Below are 18,709 nucleotides of genomic sequence, written 5' to 3' on the forward strand. Positions count from 1 at the left end.
CCTGTTGGTGATCGAGAGAGATTGTCTGCAAGTTGATTTTGGATCCCTGGAATAAACTGTGCTATTAGGCGAACGTGGTTGTGAATTGCCCAGCGCCATATCTTTTGTGCTAGGAGGCTCAGCTGCGGTGAGTGTGTCCCCCTCTGTTTGTTTAGATAATACATTGTTGTCATGTTGTCTGTTTTGACAAGAATGTACTTGTGAGTTATGATTGGTTGGAATACTTTTAGTGCTTGAAAAACTGCTAGCATTTCTAGGTGATTTATGTGCAGTTTTGTTTGATGTACGTCCCATTGTCCTTGTATGCTGTGTTGATCGAGGTGTGCTCCCCACCCAGTCATGGAAGCATCTGTCGTTATTACGTATTGTGGCACTGGGTCTTGGAAAGGCCGCCCTTTGTTTAAATTTATACTGTTCCACCATAGAAGCGAGAGGTATGTTTGGCGGTCTATCAACACCAGATCTAGAAGGTGACCCTGTGCTTGTGACCATTGCGATGCTAGGCACTGTTGTAAGGGCCTCATGTGCAGTCTTGCGTTCGGGACAATGGCTATGCATGAGGACATCATGCCTAGGAGTTGTAATATCATTTTCGCTTGTATTCTCTGTGTTGGGTACATGCGCTGTATGATTTTGTTGAAATTTTGAATTCTTTGTGGACTTGGAGTGGCTAATCCTTTTGTTGTGTCTATTACGGCTCCTAGATATTGTTGTACTTTGCACGGCAGAATGTGTGATTTTGCATAGTTGATGGTGAAACAGAGTTTGTAGAGGGTTTGTATAACTTGATCTGTGTGGTGTGAGCACCTTGTCAGTGAGTTGGTCTTGATTAGCCAGTCGTCTAGATACGGGAATACGTGTATTTGCTGCCTTCTGATGTGTGCAGCCACTACTGCTAGACATTTTGTAAAGACTCTTGGCGCGGTTGTTAAACCAAACGGCAATACTTTGAATTGGTAATGTATTCCTTTGAATACAAACCTGAGGTATTTCCTGTGCGACGGATGTATCGGTATGTGGAAATACGCGTCTTTGAGATCTAAGGTTGTCATGTACTCTTGCTGCTTTAGCAATGGTAACACCTCTTGTAGCGTGACCATGTGAAAGTGTTCTGACTTGATGTAGGTGTTTAGTGTTCTGAGGTCTAGGATTGGTCTCAGTGTTTTGTCCTTTTTTGGTATTAAGAAGTACAGTGAGTAAACTCCAGTGTTTATTTGTGTTTCTGGTACTAGTTCTATTGCGTTCTTTTGCAATAATGCTTGAACTTCTGTTTCCAGAAGGTCTGAATGTTGTTTTGATAAATTCTGTGTTCTTGGTGGTATGTTTGGAGGGATTTGTAGAAGTTCTATGCAATAACCATGTTGGATAATTGCTAAGACCCAAGTGTCTGTAGTTATTTCCTCCCATGCTTGGTAATACTGGCCTATTCTTCACCCCACTGGTGTTGTGTGGAGGGAATGAGTGGCATGTGAGTCACTGCTTGGTTGTAGGGGTTTTGGGGCTTTGAAATCTTCCTCTATTCCTAGGGAATTGTCCTCTGTATTGGCCCCGAAAGCCTCCCCTCTGATACTGTCCCTGGTAGCTGGACGGTGTTGTCTGTGAGGTGCTGGCTTGTGTGGCTTGACCCCGAAACCCCCCTCTAAAGGTTGTCTTGCGGAAGGTGCTGTAAGTGCAGGGAGTAGAGTGCGCCCATGGCTTTAGCAGTGTCAGTGTCTTTTTTCAGTTTCTCAATTGCCGTGTCCACCTCTGGTCCGAACAGTTCTTTTTCATTGAATGGCATATTGAGCACTGCCTGCTGTATCTCTGGTTTAAAACCAGACGTTCGTAGCCATGCGTGCCTTCTTATAGTCACAGATGTGTTAATTGTTCTCGCAGCTGTGTCCGCTGCGTCCATAGAGGAGCGTATCTGATTATTTGATATGTTCTGTCCTTCCTCAACCACCTGCTTCGCCCTCTTTTGCATTTCCTTGGGTAGATGCTCAATGAGGTGTTGCATCTCGTCCCAATGGGCTCTGTCATAGCGCGCAAGTAGTGCTTGGGAGTTAGCGATGCGCCACTGGTTTGCAGCCTGTACTGTGACTCTCTTTCCAGCTGCATCGAACTTGCGGCTCTCTTTATCTGGGGGTGGTGCATCCCCAGATGTGTGGGAGTTGGCTCTCTTGCGAGCTGCTCCTACTACGACGGAATCTGGTGGCAGCTGTGAGGTGATGAAAACAGGGTCTGTAGGAGGCGCTTTATATTTCTTTTCCACCCTTGGTGTTATTGCCCTACTCTTGACCGGCTCCTTGAAGAGGTTTTTTGCGTGCCGTAGCATTCCTGGGAGCAGAGGCAAGCTTTGGTAGGAGCTGTGGGTGGAGGAGAGGGTGTTGAATAAGAAGTCATCCTCGACTGGTTCTGAGTGGAGGTTTACGTTGTGGAACTCTGCCGCTCTAGCCACCACTTGTGAATAAGCCGTGCTGTCTTCTGGTGGTGAGGGCTTTGTGGGATACGCCTCTGGACTGTTGTCCGACACTGGGGCGTCGTATAAGTCCCAAGCGTCCTGGTCACCTTGGCTCACGGTGGTGTGAGCCGGGGAATGTGAAGGAGTTTGTGCTGGTGAAACGTTAGTTACAGGTGGTGGAGAGGGTGGCGGAGTTACCTTTTTCACCAATTTTGTTTGTGGTGCTTGGTCTGTTTGAAACTCCAGTCTCCTTTTCCTTCTAATTGGGGGAAGGGTGCTTATTTTCCCTGTTCCTTCCTGTATGAAAATACGTGTCTGCGTATGGTCCACTTCGGTGGATTGCAACTCCTCCTCAAATCTATGCTTTCGCATCTGAGAGGACAGTGATTGTTCCTCTGAATAGGAACCGGTAACTGGGTCGGTTGCGGCTCGTTTTGGCACCGAAACCCTGTCTGTACTCTTTTTCGGCTCCGAGGTGACTTTTTTCTTTTTTGGAGTCGAAACCTCTCGGCGTCGATCTTCCTCGGTGCCACTGTCTCGGCGTCGAGCCGTCTCGGCACCGCTTTCTCGGCGTCGATCCCTTTCAGCAGCACTGTCTCGGTCCCGAGCAGGCTGCGTGCCGGTGTCTCGACCGGAGTTGGACGATCTCGGCACTTTTTCGGCCTTTTTCGGTGCAGACGGTCGGTCACCGAATTTATGGGTGGAGCCATGGCCTGGTGGCAGTGGCGTCCCCTGGGCCTTGTCACTTTTCTTGTGTGTTGCCTTCGACGTCTTACTCACAGTTCTTGGATCGTCGAATTCTTCGGAGTCCGATTCGTAGATCGAGAAGGCCTCTTCCTCCTCTTGTTCCTCGAACTCTCGGTGTGCTGTCGGCGTGGACGCCATCTGAAGTCTTCGGGCTCGATGGTCACGGAGTGTTTTTCGGGACCGGAACGCACGACAGGCCTCGCAAGTCTCTTCACTGTGCTCAGGCGACAGGCACAGGTTACAGACCAAATGTTGGTCTGAATACGGGTATTTGTTGTGGCATTTGGGACAGAAACGAAACGGGGTCCGTTCCATCTGCGTTGTCTGACACGCGGTCGGGCCGACCAGGCCCCGACGGGGGATCGAAAGCTACCCCGAAGGGCACCGGAGCTCTCCAAACTTCGATGCGGTGTCGATTCTATCTAAGCCGATCCCGAACGCAACAATACCTACGTAATCTTCCGATAGATAGCTAACTTTCCGTTCCGAAACTCGGAGCGACAGGAACACGTCCGAACCCGATGGCGGAAAAAAAACAATCGAAGATGGAGTCGACGCCCATGCGCAATGGAGACAAAAGGAGGAGTCACTCGGTCCCGTGACTCGAAAGACTTCTTCAAAGAAAAACAACTTGTAACACTCCGACCCAACACCAGATGGCGAGCTATGCAAAACATGTGTATCTCCAGCGACAGATGCCATCGAACACTGAATTTAGGGGTGTGTTTAGGTATGGGGGGTTAGTAGCCAATGCCTATTGGGGGAATCCTCCATCTGCAAGATGGAGGATTTCTAAAAGTTAGAGTCACCTCAGCTCAGGACACCTTCGGGGCTGTCCTGACTGGCCAGTGACAACTCCTTGTTTTTCTCATTATCTCCTCCGGCCTTGCTACCAAAAGTGGGGCCGTGGCCGGAGGGGGTGGGAAACTCCACTAGCTGGAGTGCCCTGGGGTGCTGTAACAAAGGGGGTGAGCCTTTGAGGCTCACCGCCAGGTGTTACAGTTCCTGCAGGGGGAGGTGATAAGCATCTCCACCCAGTACAGGCTTTGTTACTAGCCACAGAGTGACAAAGGCACTCTCCCCATGTGGCCAGCAACATGTCTGGTGTGTGGCAGGCTGCTAAAACCAGTCAGCCTACACGGGTAGTCGGTTAAGGTTTCAGGGGGCACCTCTAAGGTGCCCTCTGGGGTGTATGTTACAATAAAATGTACACTGGCATCAGTGTGCATTTATTGTGCTGAGAAGTTTGATACCAAACTTCACAGTTTTCAGTGTAGCCATTATGGTACTGTGGAGTTCGTGCATGACAGACTCCCAGACCATATACTCTTATGGCTACGATGCACTTACAATGTCTAAGGTTTTGCTTAGACACTGTAGGGGCATTGTGCTCATGCACTTATGCCCTCACCTATGGTATAGTGCACCCTGCCTTACGGCTGTAAGGCCTGCTAGAGGGGTGACTTACCTATACTTGTAGGCAGTGTGAGGTTGGCATGGCACCCTGAGGGGAGTGCCATGTCGACGTAGTCTTTTTATCCCCACTAGCACACACAAGCTGGCAAGCAGTGTGTCTGTGCTGAGTGAGGGGTCCCCAGGGTGGCATAAGATATGCTGCAGCCCTTAGAGACCTTCCCTGGCATCAGGGCCCTTGGTACCAGGGGTACCAGTTACAAGGGACTTACCTGGATGCCAGGGTGTTCCAATTGTGGAAACAAAAGTACAGGTTAGGGAAAGAACACTGGTGCTGGGGCCTGGTTAGCAGGCCTCGGCACACTTTCAAATCAAAACTTAGCATCAGCAAAGGCAAAAAGTCAGGGGGGTAACCATGCCAAGGAGGCATTTCCTTACAAGAGGCTATCCATATAGACTGTTTAAAAGATCCCTGAAACGTGCCTGGTATTACGGTCGACAAGCCTTACTCCAAGTAAAAGAGAGCTGTTCAAATGGAATTAAAAAGATTGAGAAACCATTATTTGCCTTCAAAAAGGGAAAAAACTTGTCTAGTGAGGGCCTACTTTGAAGGGGGCTAACACCAAGGGTTGGACAGTACCCGTGTGGGAACTGTATTGCATGTACTTCCACTAAAATTGTAAAAACATGTCTAAATGAAAGAACTTGGCAGCTGAAACTTTTTTATATTTGTGGTTCTAACATTTTTATTTATTGTATTCAATGCCCATGTTTTGTTTTACATTGGTAAAACAACTCAAGAGGTCAGAAAACAGATTATTCAACATCAATCATGAATACAGTGTAATGCTGTGAATGCTCCTGTGGTTGAACATTACAATCTTATGAAACATGCACCCAATGATATGCACCGTTTGCACTTGATGTTGTAAAACCCTTGAAAAGACGTGTAAATGTGGACCGCTTGTTGACCATTAAAGAGAACCGGTGCATTTGGCTTGCAGGTACAGTTAAAAAGGGTCTGAATCAACAGGTGGATTGGCAAATACTGGCAATGTCGTAGAGAGACTATCTTGAATGGAACAGTTAATGTGATGTATTCCACATAGAGGGTTATGGATCTTAACCGCCTTTCATGGTTCTGTGCCTGCAACTGCAGACATGAGTCGATATCTAGCACTTCTGCTAGAGAGGGTATAGTTCCTTTCAGGGTTTCCTATTGTGTCCTTTATGGTAGGTATGAGGGCTTTGAGTCCCTTTATCTGTACTTTCATTTCTGACATTTAGTTGTATTGGTTGTTGTGGCTGCTGGCTAACAATGCTGAGAATAATTGGTTGGGTCAATCTTTTCTTTCTGTTCTATGGATAAGCTAGACTCTGGGGCTACCTACAGCAGGGTTGTGAACGTAGATTTAATATCGAGAGCATTTAGATGGGCCACTATTATTACATTTAAAGATGGCCGCCATAGTTACTGCATTGGTCATGGGACTACCTGAATGCTCTGTAATAGGGAGACAGACAGCGTGTGTATCTTACTAACATGGGCTGAGCTGATGGCCCAGATGGATATTTTATTTATTAACTTCCTAAGGTCCACAACAGTATAATTACCGTAATTACAACAGTCTGCAAACTCTGGGTATTAGGCATTTTTACTAGTTTAAGATGGCCGCCATAATCACTGGAATGGTCACATGACCTTTCACTTCCCTATTTAACCTTGCCAGGAAGGCCAGCACTGTTTGATTCTGACTCGCATGTGTTGAGCTGATGTGGATGGCAACAGCCGATAGCGGTCCCATATTTAGAAGGTATGAGTACGCTGCAATGGAGGCAGCGCTTTTCTAGAGTTTTTGTATGATGGTTAAGCAATTTTAATCTTTGTGGATTTGTCCGTTTTGGGCTTGTAGGTTGAAGTCCCCTTGTGTGTTGCTATAGAGTCTATTTTTGCAACCTGTTGTCAATAGCAGAATGTAGCCATTCTGGTTGGGAGCCTGACCGTGTAGTTTACGGTGCACGTTTGCTTTTTTTAAAGTATTTTTTTGTGTTTTGTTTAAATGTTCTTTGTCAAATAGGAAGTGGCTTATATTAGTATTCACACCTGTGTTTGTGGTTTTCTTGGGTTCAACATACTGTACACATGGTGTGATTTGATAGATCACACGTACTGTTTTATAATTAATTTCCCTTATGTGTAGGTATTATTTAACACCACCAAGTCCAGATGATGGTCTGACGGACCTCTGACTGCCACCACAGGCCGAAGCATCGACATTACCTTCTCATTTGACAAGCTGAATTGAAAGTCCATGATATTACTTGAACTGGGACTGAAAACCAGGCAATTATTGTGCAGGACCTTGTCATGAGGAGGGTTATGACCTCTTCCTGGATCTTCTGTTAGGATTCTATCTTGGGATCTAGGGGGTTATATACAGTGTTGCTGTTTATGAGATGGACATTCATTGGATTTGTTGTATTTTTTTTGTTTTTTTATAAACTTCCTGAATCCTATTGAGTAATATATTGTTTTTTAACAGTACGTAGTTGTCTTATAAATTGAAGACTGGATCATATGTACACATACTATATCTAAACAATTCCTCTAGGAGCATTGTTTAGGTGAGACATTGTCTGTACCCAGTTCCTAGGGGAATACTGGATTGCCCCTAAGGCACAAGTTATGCTTCAGCTCTTAGTGACCCTCTTTAGCACCTAGGCCCTAGGCACCAGAGGCATCATTTACTAGGGACTTAAAAGTTCTCAAAGGTCTGGCCATTTGGGGATCACGTGACCAGGTGTCTTGTTTTGGGGAAGGAACGCTGGCACGGGGGACCTAGTTAGCGGGAACCTAGTGCACCTCAGTCAAATTTGCATTAAAAAACAGGCAAAAAGTGCGAGGGGCTTCTGCAACCAAAGTCCAGAACCCTACACAAGTTACCAAGGATACCATCTATTAGGGACTTACAGGTGTACTAAAGTCCAAGCCAATTGGGTTACAATTGGACAATACCTTGTTTTATGGAAGGACCACTGGCACAGAGGTCTGGTTAGCAGGCCTCAGTGCACGGTCAGTTGAAACACCAGCATGTAGCAGTTAAAAAGGAGGGCAATAAGTCGGGGGATGTCTGCAAAGCAAAGTCCAGTTTCCTACAACAACCAGTAATGCACACCATAATATTGCAAGGTATATTTGGCCCACCGCATTAGCCACCAATCAAAATCCTGACAGCTGCACTAGGAAATAAATTACAGAAGTGGCAATTTAGAGGTGGGGTGGGGGGGGTCAGGAGGGGGCAAAACATGAGGTTTCATAACCTTGTTGTAGATACGTTCAATATTAGCCTGTGGCAGTGGCCACAGCATACATAGGCAGACCAACTCATACAGCCATTATAACCTCAGATACAAATGGCAACATCCACCCAACAGACTCCTACAACCACTAAAGACCAGCAATTCCTAAACATCCCTGCAATATACAGCCCCATGATGCACACAAACAAAATGTATGTAAGCAGGGTCAAAGTACAGACAGAAGACGAGATCCAGTGCAACAGAAGGTGAGATACAGTGCAAAAGAAGATGTACCCATTCCTAGAGACAGCATACCCAGTATTAAAGCACTGATTAAAGAGCTACTTTAGCACAATGTGATTGCACACATATCTCCAGTGGTGGAGTTCTAGGCCAACTGCTGGCAAAAGCAAAACAATAAAACACTAATGGACAACAAGGGTAACTCTGAGCCATATACTCTAGTCCACAACACAGGATTACAAAAAAGAAGGTAATGTGCAACTCCATTACTGCTACCTCAATTTTAATGTCTAAATCCTTACCAACTCAGGGTCCTTGCGACAAGCCAGTATGTTTCCATTCTCTGCAGTGCTCTGTTTGTTGGGACTCTTAAGCCTTGGAGAACTCTCCAGGGGGGGTGGTGGTGGTGGAGGTGGAGGGGCCACTTTCTCTTTGCTTGGTGAGATTGTCTCCTCAAACCATTGACCCAGGATGGGCTCACTGTCATCATCTGTAACAAAATACATTAGACATAACCACCAATTTCGTTGGTCCCAAAGGCTTCCCTTTCTTTTGTGGTGATTGCACACCATTCAGCATCTTTTGTTACCAACCACAACAGATTCTAGCCCCAAACATACACTGTAGTGTCAGCAGAGGCATCATTATTTAGGCTACACAGACTTCTCTAGCATTCATGCAAGAAAAACAGATTCAATCTGATCCAAGTCCTAAATAAACAGAGAACACACACACCTTATTAACTTCCTAAATTCAGGTGAATTGTACTATGAACTAGAAAAGTATAACAAGTTGCTTACCTTCGGTAATACTCTGTCCATGCCCTTGGCACAGTCCTCACAGCAAATTTGCTTTGACCAGTGGGCAGATTCGTACATGTGGTATAGGGTAGAGACCAATTCACAGCTGGGGAAAGGGGCAGGTCGGTGAGGAATCTAGTCGGAGTCTCTACCAGAAAAAGCACTGCCGAAGGTTTTTACCTTTCTTTTGCTAGAGACTTCTAACCACAGATTCTTCACCTTTTGAATTGAGAGCACATCAGTAATTATTAGAAGGTATGACTGAATTGTTGCAAGCCAAAATGTCCTGTAGGATCAAGCGGGCAAAATTCTCCTCTAGGTGAACATTGATGTCCTCAGTATGGTCTTGTGAACGTATGTAGAGATGTTCACCTAGCCACCTGTACGATAGACAGGAACCCCAAATGCAAACGCAGTGGTGGCATCCTTGGCCCTGGTGGAATGAGTGTCTTCCTCGTTTCTGGAGGCTGCTTTTTGGCCGGTGTAGAGCAGATTTTGATGCAGAGTACGATCCAGAAAAAGATGGTCCTTTTCTGTATTGCTTTGCCTTTTTTCACTCCAGCAAATCCCCCAGAGTTAATCATCCACCAGGAATTCTTTTGTATGACTGATGTAGATTATTTAAAAAAAAAAAATCACAGAACACCAACAGGGTTACGGTTTGACCAATATGGAGCAGCATCCAAACTTTCATCGAGGCATGCTAATGTCCAAAGAACCAGTAGTTCTGGTAAGAAAGTGGTGTACAGCAGGTGGGTACAGAGCCTCCAGCTCCCTCACTCACCACACCAATGTTATGGCAAAGAGGAACACCATCTAGTGGGTAAGGAGCTTGAGATGGCATCTGAAGCGGCTTAAAGGGAGTGCACATCAAAAATTGTGACAATCAACTTAAGGTCCCATCATGCCATGACAAAGTGAGAGGGAGGAAACAAGTGTGTAGGCTTGTCAAAAAAGGCAAAGCATTGCTGGGTGAGAGAACACAGAGTGTCAGATAACCTGGCCTGGAGTGGGTCAATCGGCTGTGCGCGAGGCAAGCCACAAATTTGTCCCAACGACAGGTGTATACAGACAGGCAGGCAATTAAGTCAAAGAGGCATGTCCGCCTTCAGATCAGTTCTAACTGATAGGGACATGAAATTTGAATATTTGCCATCTCGGTGATGGCAGAATTAGGAACTCTGGGACAGCATTATGCACACTTCCCACAGGAAGTGATCATATAATGGGCATAGTGATCCCAGGGGTAAGTACCTCTTTGCCTACTACCTTACATGCCATTAAAGCCCCTAAATTCAGTCTTTAGAGGAGCCCCTGCCACCCATAAATCAGATCATGCTGGCCTGAAAGAACAAGATAGACCCTAAGGAGTAGCAAGAGCAGAAGGCCAGTAGCTGACTTGGCCTTAGCCATGCCGGCCGGCCTTCAACCAAGACCCAGGAGCTCTCATGGAGTAGCAAAGCTGCTCCCCTGCATCCTGCAGTGAACCCAGCAGAACTACGAGGACTTCGGACTGCCAAAACCAAACACTGGAAAGCACCACTGCACCCACGCCCCCCCCCCCTAGCCAGAGTCGAAGTGGGCCAACAGTGCCAGTGTGGTTTGCCCAACCCTCCAGAGACATAGCCCACCTTGGGTTTGCCAACAGTGGACTTCCCGACACTGCCTACAGCCTCTTTGTGAGGCTGTTGTCTCTACCCCACTCCACCGTCCCCCCCCCAAAAGTGACCCAGTGACAAAAACCTGATGCCTCAGGACACCTTTGCACCCGGCCACCCCAGCCAGAGGACAAAAGGGCCAAAGGTGTCCCTACGTCCCTGAGCATCATGAGACCCAAAACCCCCCTTGGTAGTTCACTTGGACAGGTCCCTCAGTCCTAGCTTGCAGCACCTTTCCAACTAAACCTTTCCCCCACAGGATATATTAGGGCACCTGATGCAGAAAAGCACCTCTGCACCCAGATGTCCCAGTGCCGCCTAAAGTGACCTGTTGGCGCTGCCTTGGACCTTGCCCTATACTTACCTTAACTCCAGAAAAACCGTCCAGTAAGTTGTTGCTAAGTGCAGTACATGTTCCTTTTCCTATAGGAAAACATTAGGGCACCCCACGCTGAAAAGCACCTCTGCCCCTGGGCATCCCAGTAACTCCTGTGGTGACTTGTTGGTGATGCCCATACTTACCTTAAGTCCAGAAGATTAGTCCTGTAAGTTGCTGTAAAGTACCTGTATGCAGAATGTGCTTTTACTCAATAGGTTAACCTTACTGCTTCAGAAAGTGCTGATTTTTCAAACCTGCAAAAATTCATAACCCGAAACGTACTTGTCCATTTGTGATGATCTTCATGCCTAAAGTTATATGAATATAAGTGTTTTGTTTATAAATCGGTGTGGATCTCATTGAGTCATGTGCATCCTTTGACTGTGTGCATGCAGCAAATGCCCAACACTCCTCTCTGACAAACTTAAGGCTGCTCAACCACACTACCCCAAAAGACAGCACCTTGCGATTTGTAGAGCAAGCCTCTGACCACTTGCAAGGGAACCACTGGATTATGTGATATACCAAAATGAGGAATATCGTGCAAAGACAGCTTCCTACAGGGGTACATTGTGATGTCTGTTGACTCAGTCGCAGTCCAGTACCACCACTACAGGGAGAGTTCCAGGTCTTCACGGAAATCTAACATGGTATGAGAGGTCACCTTTGACGTTGGTCTCACCGAGACTTCGGACACCAGGGGAAAGTTATGAATCCAAATCATGTTCAGAAAGGATCTAATGAAAGGGAGCATTTGAGAAAGACTAAAGTGTGACTTCAGCACATTGACTGCAAACTTTAAATAAAACATGAGGCTTGCCATTGTCTGGAGATGGCAGAAAACTGACTGGGGAGAGACAGCCATTAGGTGTGCTGGTACCACCGCCACTACTTTTGTGAATATCCAAGGGGCGCTGGTGAGACCAAAGGGCAATGAAAATGCTCCTTTCCCAACACAAACCATAAATAACGCTGATAGGTCTGCAGGACTGCTATTTGAAAATTGACTTCCTATAGATCCAATGCTACCATCCAGTCTCCAGGGGCGAGTGCAAACAAGACCTGGGCCAGTGTGATCATCTTGAATTTTTCCTTCCGGCAGAAGGCATGGAGAGGGCCCAAGTCTAAAATAAGACAAAGCCTCCAATTCTTCTTCTGCACCAGTATGTAGCAGGAGTAATAACCACAACTTATCTCTTGTGCAGTCGCACTCTCCAAAGCACCTTTAGCCAAATGGGCTTGCACTTCGTATTGTATGACAGACAGCTGGTCCTCCATCAGTTGCTCTGGGGACGCTGGAAGGTGCGGTGGAGTGGCAATAAAGTGTTCTAAGGATTATCTGCATGACCCACCAGTCCAATGTGATTACTTGACAGGTTGGCTTGCTTTGTTGGACCCTGCCTCAAACCTGATGGCTATGCTTCATAAAATGCTTGCTAAAGGGGTTTGTCAGGTGGAAATGCAGGAAGGGGACAGTGAACTGAGTGGCTCACCAACCCTGACCTTGGGGGCAATGGGTGCCATGGCCACAAAGCTGTTAGGCACCTGGATGGGGCTGAATTAGCCAACAATATGGTGTGCCTCTGCCAAAGCTGAAAAAGGACAAAAGGGCTGATGTGGTAGGTGAGATGGGGCAAGATAAAATGCTGTTGCCTTGCTCTTCTTGAACCACTTGAGTGGATTGTGCCTTGCCCCCAAACAGGCTGTTCCTATCAAAGGGCATGTTTATGAGGGAGGATTGGAGATGGTCTGCAACAAAACAGACCGCATCAAAGCATGCTGGTGAATGGCAACACTAGTGCCAATAGCCCGCCTGATGGAATTGTTAATTTCAAGCCACAACGAATTGTGAATTTAGATGAAGAATGATGATTCTAGATATTTTTAGTTAGGACATACTAGAAGTGCTCTGTGATACCTGGGAGTACAGGAGCCACTGAATACCAAAGAGCGTGGGAGTATTAGCCCAGAAGGGCATTCACAGATCTGAGGGCCAGGCTGGTAGAATAAAATACCCTTTCCCAAAGGTTTCCACATGATTGGACTTACTATTGGGGCTGTAGTCAAAGATAGTAAGGTTCATCAGACTTGGACACCTTTATCAACAAGCTTTCAGGGGAGAGGTGCAGCTAGAGAAACAGGGGTTCGCCCGGGGCAGGGTTGTGGAGTCAGGACAGAGCAAGGTTTTGACTAGGCCCCTGGGACGGTATCTGTAAATTCCTCACAGAAAGGCAAGAGGGGCTCAGTAGTTGTTTGGCAAGACTTCTGTACTTCAGTCAAGACATTTGTTTGACCTCTAACCTGGGGGAGCTGGAGGTCATGAACTTCAGCAGCCCTAAGCATGACCACTGCATAAGAACCAATCCTCAGTGGCAGGACCAGGGGGTGAGATAAGGCATAACTCAGGGGAAGTGTCAAGGCCATTGGATTTTTTTTAAGATCATCCTACCAATTTTCTTTGTGATATGGTCACTCAATTTCATCACCTGCATCATAATAGTTGTCCAAATCGATACTAACTAAATAAGTAATGCTAAGTATTTGTCCTTCCTTGCGGAGGGGGAGGGGGTGTGTTTGGTGTGTGTGGTGTGTGTGGTGTGTGTGGTGTGTGTGGTGTGTGTGGTGTGTGTGTGTGGTGTGTGTGTGAGGAAAATAAAGGTGCTTTGGCAAAAAGTAGAGCGCAGCTATGGACGAGATCATAATAGCAGAGACTAAGCCAGCAAGCACAATGGGCACCTCGTCCTCCAGCATCAGCACGAGAGTAGAGCATGGCGCTGGCAGTGGAGTCAGTGCAGGAGATGGTAGAGGCCCAGTGGAGGATTTAGAGGGTCAATCTTGCACAGAGGGCAAACTCGCTGGTGGTATCTCAGATGGACGGTCTCTCAGCTCCTCAGGGGCTCATAGGAGCACCACAGGGTGCTAGCAGGGATGTGAAAACTCAGTGTAAGGCCTTGCAGAACTCTAATCTGGCTCCGTGTCGCAGACATCCCTGGAAACTCTGGTTATGGTGGGACAAGCTACAGGATGGACTCTGATGTCAACTGACTGCAGAAGCATGTCAGAGAGGCATGGTGACATCTTCACGTCTTAGAAAAATGTGGGAGGCAGGAATGGGAAGAGTCTTGCTTAGGTTTTTATGTTTCTTCTTCAATTTACCCAAAGACTTCGAGTGTGACAAGCAACCCCGGGAACAGGACTGACCCTGCAACTTATGATTGGTAAGTCTTGGGGTCTTCTGGATTTGGCAATTTATGACCTTGTTCTGCGCTCCCATATGGCCTTCCGATTAATTGACGCACAGTCCACTAGGCCTTAAGAGCTGTGGCTGAACCCTTGGCATCACAGGAACACTTGATCGGTCTCGGACAAAAACTTGTCTCAAAGGCACTAAAAGCAGCTCCAGATCAGCGCATGGTGGCATGGAAAGAAAGGAACTGATGTGAGACCAGCACATCATTTGTGTAGTGGAACAGGGTCAGTGCGGAGTTGCACAGTGCCACATACTAGTCAAAGGTTTTCAGATCCAGTCTGACACCCGAGGAGTATTTAATAGATGAGTTATCTGAAGTTTGTCCTAAATTTACTTACATTCGGTAATGCTCTTTCGGTGGATACTCCATCTAATCACAGGTTCATCATCTTGTAAAACTCCCCAGGTGCCAGACTTCACCTGGATAACCTTTCAATAGCTCCTGCGCTCCCAAAGGTGGCCCCAAACACCTCTGCAGCAACACCATCCAAAAATGGAGACACAAAGCTGCATAGATGTGGAACCACTGCACATAAACATTTGTTTAAATTTTAAAGCATGAGTAACAGAATGAATTAGATAGAGTAAGCGCTGGAAAGATGTTACTAAAGTTAAGTAACTTACTTTTCTGCTTGATACTTCGAACAGCAGATTTCTCAGCTCTTAAATCAATACTAAAGCAATGCCCCGTCCACTGAGGTGGGCCTCTACACTAGGAATCTTGGGGTCCAAGCAGAAAAAATGACCCTCTGTGTAGACTTGTGAAAAGACGTAGTAGCACCTATTCAAAGTATGTCAATCTTTACTATATGTAGGTATGTATATGACATTTCTATACAAAAGGCTGAAGAGCACTGTACATGGTCAAAGACCAGCATGAAGTCAAGAGTAAAAGGATAGAAGCTGTGTTGTGGATCGTTAATGCACTGTGATGGAGTATTTCTTGAACGGGTTAGTCTTCAACTGGAGCAGTGTAGGGGTAGTCCTGATGGATACAAAGCTGTTCCACATCCTAAGTCCACAGATAGACAAGGCCAAGCATCTCATTTTTTACCCTTTTAACACTTAGTCTGCAGTCTGATGGTGCCCTGGCTGTGGGTGTTTCTGTGCAGGATAAGCAGGGGTGCTGATTGTGATAGCTTTGTAAATGATGTAGCTGGATTTTAAAGGTGGGGTGAGTCTGCAAGAGGACTCCCATCAGGATAGGTATGGTGTGATCATATTTCTTCAGGCCCTGCATAAGACGTGCTGTAGTATATAGAACGCCACTAAGGGATGCCAATGTGGAGTCTGGGATGCCACTGAGTAAGGCATTACCATCATCCAGACGTTAGAGTATCGCTTTCTCGAAGAAATGGTTTGATTTCCTTCTAAGAGAGAGCTCTTATTAGGGAGTCTGCTTTTATTGGCAATGTGTTGAGACTAAGGTTGGTCCAGGGTGTTTCCAAGTGATTTGGAGTTTGGTGAAAGTTGGGGGTGTGAAACCATCAAGGATCATGTCATTGAGCCAGGTTAGTACTTTGTCTTATTAATTGTAGTTTTGAAGAGAGTTAAACATTGAGTTGATAGGGTGAGGGATGAGTTTGACCATTATATTGGCTATATGGTAGTCTTTGACGGATCAAATGCTTTGATCTGAGGATTCATTTTGGCTCTGGTCTAATAGATGGATGCAGAAGACAACCCATCAAGAGAATGTGTTTCTGGACCACCTTTCCTCTCTATGCATCAACAAACTCAGCAAAACCACTCCTCACCCATATAGTACTACTTAGTACCATCAATGTAGAAAACAAGGATATCTCCTTCGGAACCTTTCTTTGTCTGGTACACAAGTCTCTACAAGGATGTGGTCCATGCTAGCTGCAAAACAAGCTGCAGCTTTACGTTCGAAAACGCAATCTTAGGTCTACTGCACAACTTTTACTGCCTCCTTGGCATATACAAACGTTTTTTCATTGTTGGACCCCCAACACTAGAACCAGCTACTCTTGCATATACGGTCTTGCTCTGATCTTGCTCATTATAAAAATCCCTTAAAATCTGGCTTTTTTAATTCTAATTATTTTTTTTTAATTTTTAATTTGTTAATCTCATTTTTTGACCTGTGGGGGTGCACTAGTGCCGAAAGACCCTCCAGAGGGTGATTCGTTGCACTTAAATATAAAATATCTCCAGCATAACTGCATGGGTCTTCCTTTCAACCTCAGTCCATGCTGCGGACTCCAGGTCATTGCCTAGCAGACACTGTACAGGGATTTAAGGAGATACCATCACCTTCTTTTGGCCAGTGGTCCCTCCCTATTCTAAGGATACCATCGCTGCAGGGTGTACCTTAGCATGATTATCAGGACTGAGGACTATCTCTCACCAGTCAAGTATTGGTCTGAGGACACCAGATGCTCATTCACCAGGGTGACACTAGCACCAGTGTCTCAGGGCTTCATCTCTAAACCCATTATTATGTGGCTGTTGTCAGTATCTCTCCAGATTACTGGGCCACACAGCCAGGGCAGCTACCCCACCACACCCTCTGATAGCATTGCCTCAGTGGGTTCACTGACCTGATTAGGGCCCACCTAGAATCGCATCGGGAGAATTACCACTGCATTTACTGCAGGTGCACCAGAGGCATTCTTTTTGTGAAGACCGGTAAGATCTCCAGTTCAGTGTCCAAGAGCCTTGCAGTCATGACACCAAGCCATTTTGGGATCCTAGTTTTTACCTTTGTACCCACACTTGGATTGGGAAGAGTCTCAGGGCCTAACCTCCTAAAGATTTTTGGGGGCCTTTAGAAGACTCTTTGCCATTGCTTTTCCTTGGGGCGGCTTTCTTATGGTGACCTCCCCCATGTAGTTGGTCACCCTTGTTTTGACCCAGTGGTCTGCCTCTTTCCCCCCAACTTGAGGAGAAGGTGGACCTAGGTCTACCAGGTACTAATGTAACTTCTCAAACACAATTACTCAACAGATGCTTCTTCATAATTAAATTATAAAGCCCTTCATAATCATGCACACTGTTGCCTTTTTGCCAGCCACCTAGTGTTTTCACTGAAAGTCTCCACAAAATCTCCCCTGTGTCAGACTGAGTTTTAAGTCTTCCTGAACCTGATCCCATACACCTCAGTGGTGAGTCCAAAGCCCTTAATCACTTCATGAGGTCGCAGGACTCCGCATCTGCCTCGTTCAATGTTAGGAGTATGTCTGAATTTACCAGAGAACAGTTCCTAGAGGAGAGAGGCCCAGTACTTCTGGCTGACCTTCCTGGCGCTACAGGCTCTCAAAGCCTGTGAACCATTAGGTGATATCACCCTGAGTATTTTGGGACAATCCCTTTGGGGATTTTAGGGTCACAAGTTTCCTCCCTAGTTCTAATTTTGCTGCCACCAGAGATGGGTCCTAGGCCCATCCCAGCTCTTTCTATAGCTAAGACTTTAGCCTCAAAGGGTATCCTCTTGGCTAGCTTCTGAAGATCTGCATCTTCACTATCTAAATCTTCTGAGACACAACTAGTAGTGTTCTCAGTGGAGGTATTCGCTGAGGGGCTAGAAATGGAGTCAGTCAACCTCATTCATCTCTGTGTTCAAATCTTGTTCCTTAGTGGGGGTATTTTTACTTGCCAAAGCCTTGTCATTCTCTGCTAGCAACTGCTGCAGATGAGCTTTTGTGGGTTTGGTACCCATGGCAAGTTTCCACGCTTTACAGAGCTCCTTGAGATCGAGTACTGTAAGGTGCTGCTAGGGTGCCAAGTTGAGTTAATGGAATGGCCCTTGCTCGGACATGGTGTTTAAAGTAATTGGGAACCTTTTAAAGGCCTTGCAAAAATTAAGTACCTTTCTAAAGGACCTAACTTACTTTACTATAAGTTTTAAACAGTTTTGGAAACTGACTCAAACAAGACCTCAGAACGATTTTAAAACAATTGAAAAAAAAAAAAGAATAAGAAAAAAACAAAATCGAAAATTGGATAAAAACTTAACCAAAGACAACTTGTGGATTCCTCTGTGGAATCCCTTATCAACCAAGTATTACAGTAGATGTCAAGTCTTGTATCCCAACCACTGCACCACCAATTTAGGAAGCTGGCCCTTTATTTGGTACCTGGATACCATGTAAAGGGTCTAGGGGGTTCCCCAATGAGTGGTCAGGCCTTGCTATGCAATCCCAAAGTGCTCTATTTAGGGGTAGTATGGTCGAGCAGCCTTAGGCTTAACACAGAGGACTGCAAGAGATCTACAAATACACACAAGTTAATAAATGAGACAACTCTTGGAGTTCCACACCAATTTATAAAAATAGCAGCTCTCTATATGTGTTTAGGTATCTGTAAAGAAATGGCTCCCTGTTGCAGTTACCCCCCACTTTTTGCCTGATACTGATGCTGACTTGACTGAGAAGTGTGCTGGGACCCTGCTAACCAGGCCCCAGCACCAGTGTTCTTTCACCTAAAATGTACCATTGTTTCCACAATTGGCACAAC

General features: G+C 46.1%; 1 protein-coding gene across 17 annotated transcripts in view; it reads right to left on the minus strand.

Annotated features, from left to right (window-relative positions):
* Positions 1-18,709, minus strand: part of UBR4 (ubiquitin protein ligase E3 component n-recognin 4) — a 1,862,787-nt gene that overhangs the window by 1,645,734 nt on the left and 198,344 nt on the right. For all 17 annotated transcript variants that reach the window (XM_069240131.1, XM_069240143.1, XM_069240141.1 and 14 more), the window contains exon 15: positions 8,446-8,633. In XM_069240131.1, coding sequence (XP_069096232.1) covers positions 8,446-8,633 — 188 coding nt within the window. The remainder of the gene's footprint in view (positions 1-8,445; positions 8,634-18,709) is intronic.

Source organism: Pleurodeles waltl, chromosome 6 (assembly GCF_031143425.1).
Source record: "Pleurodeles waltl isolate 20211129_DDA chromosome 6, aPleWal1.hap1.20221129, whole genome shotgun sequence".
NCBI classification, from domain to species: domain Eukaryota; kingdom Metazoa; phylum Chordata; class Amphibia; order Caudata; family Salamandridae; genus Pleurodeles; species Pleurodeles waltl.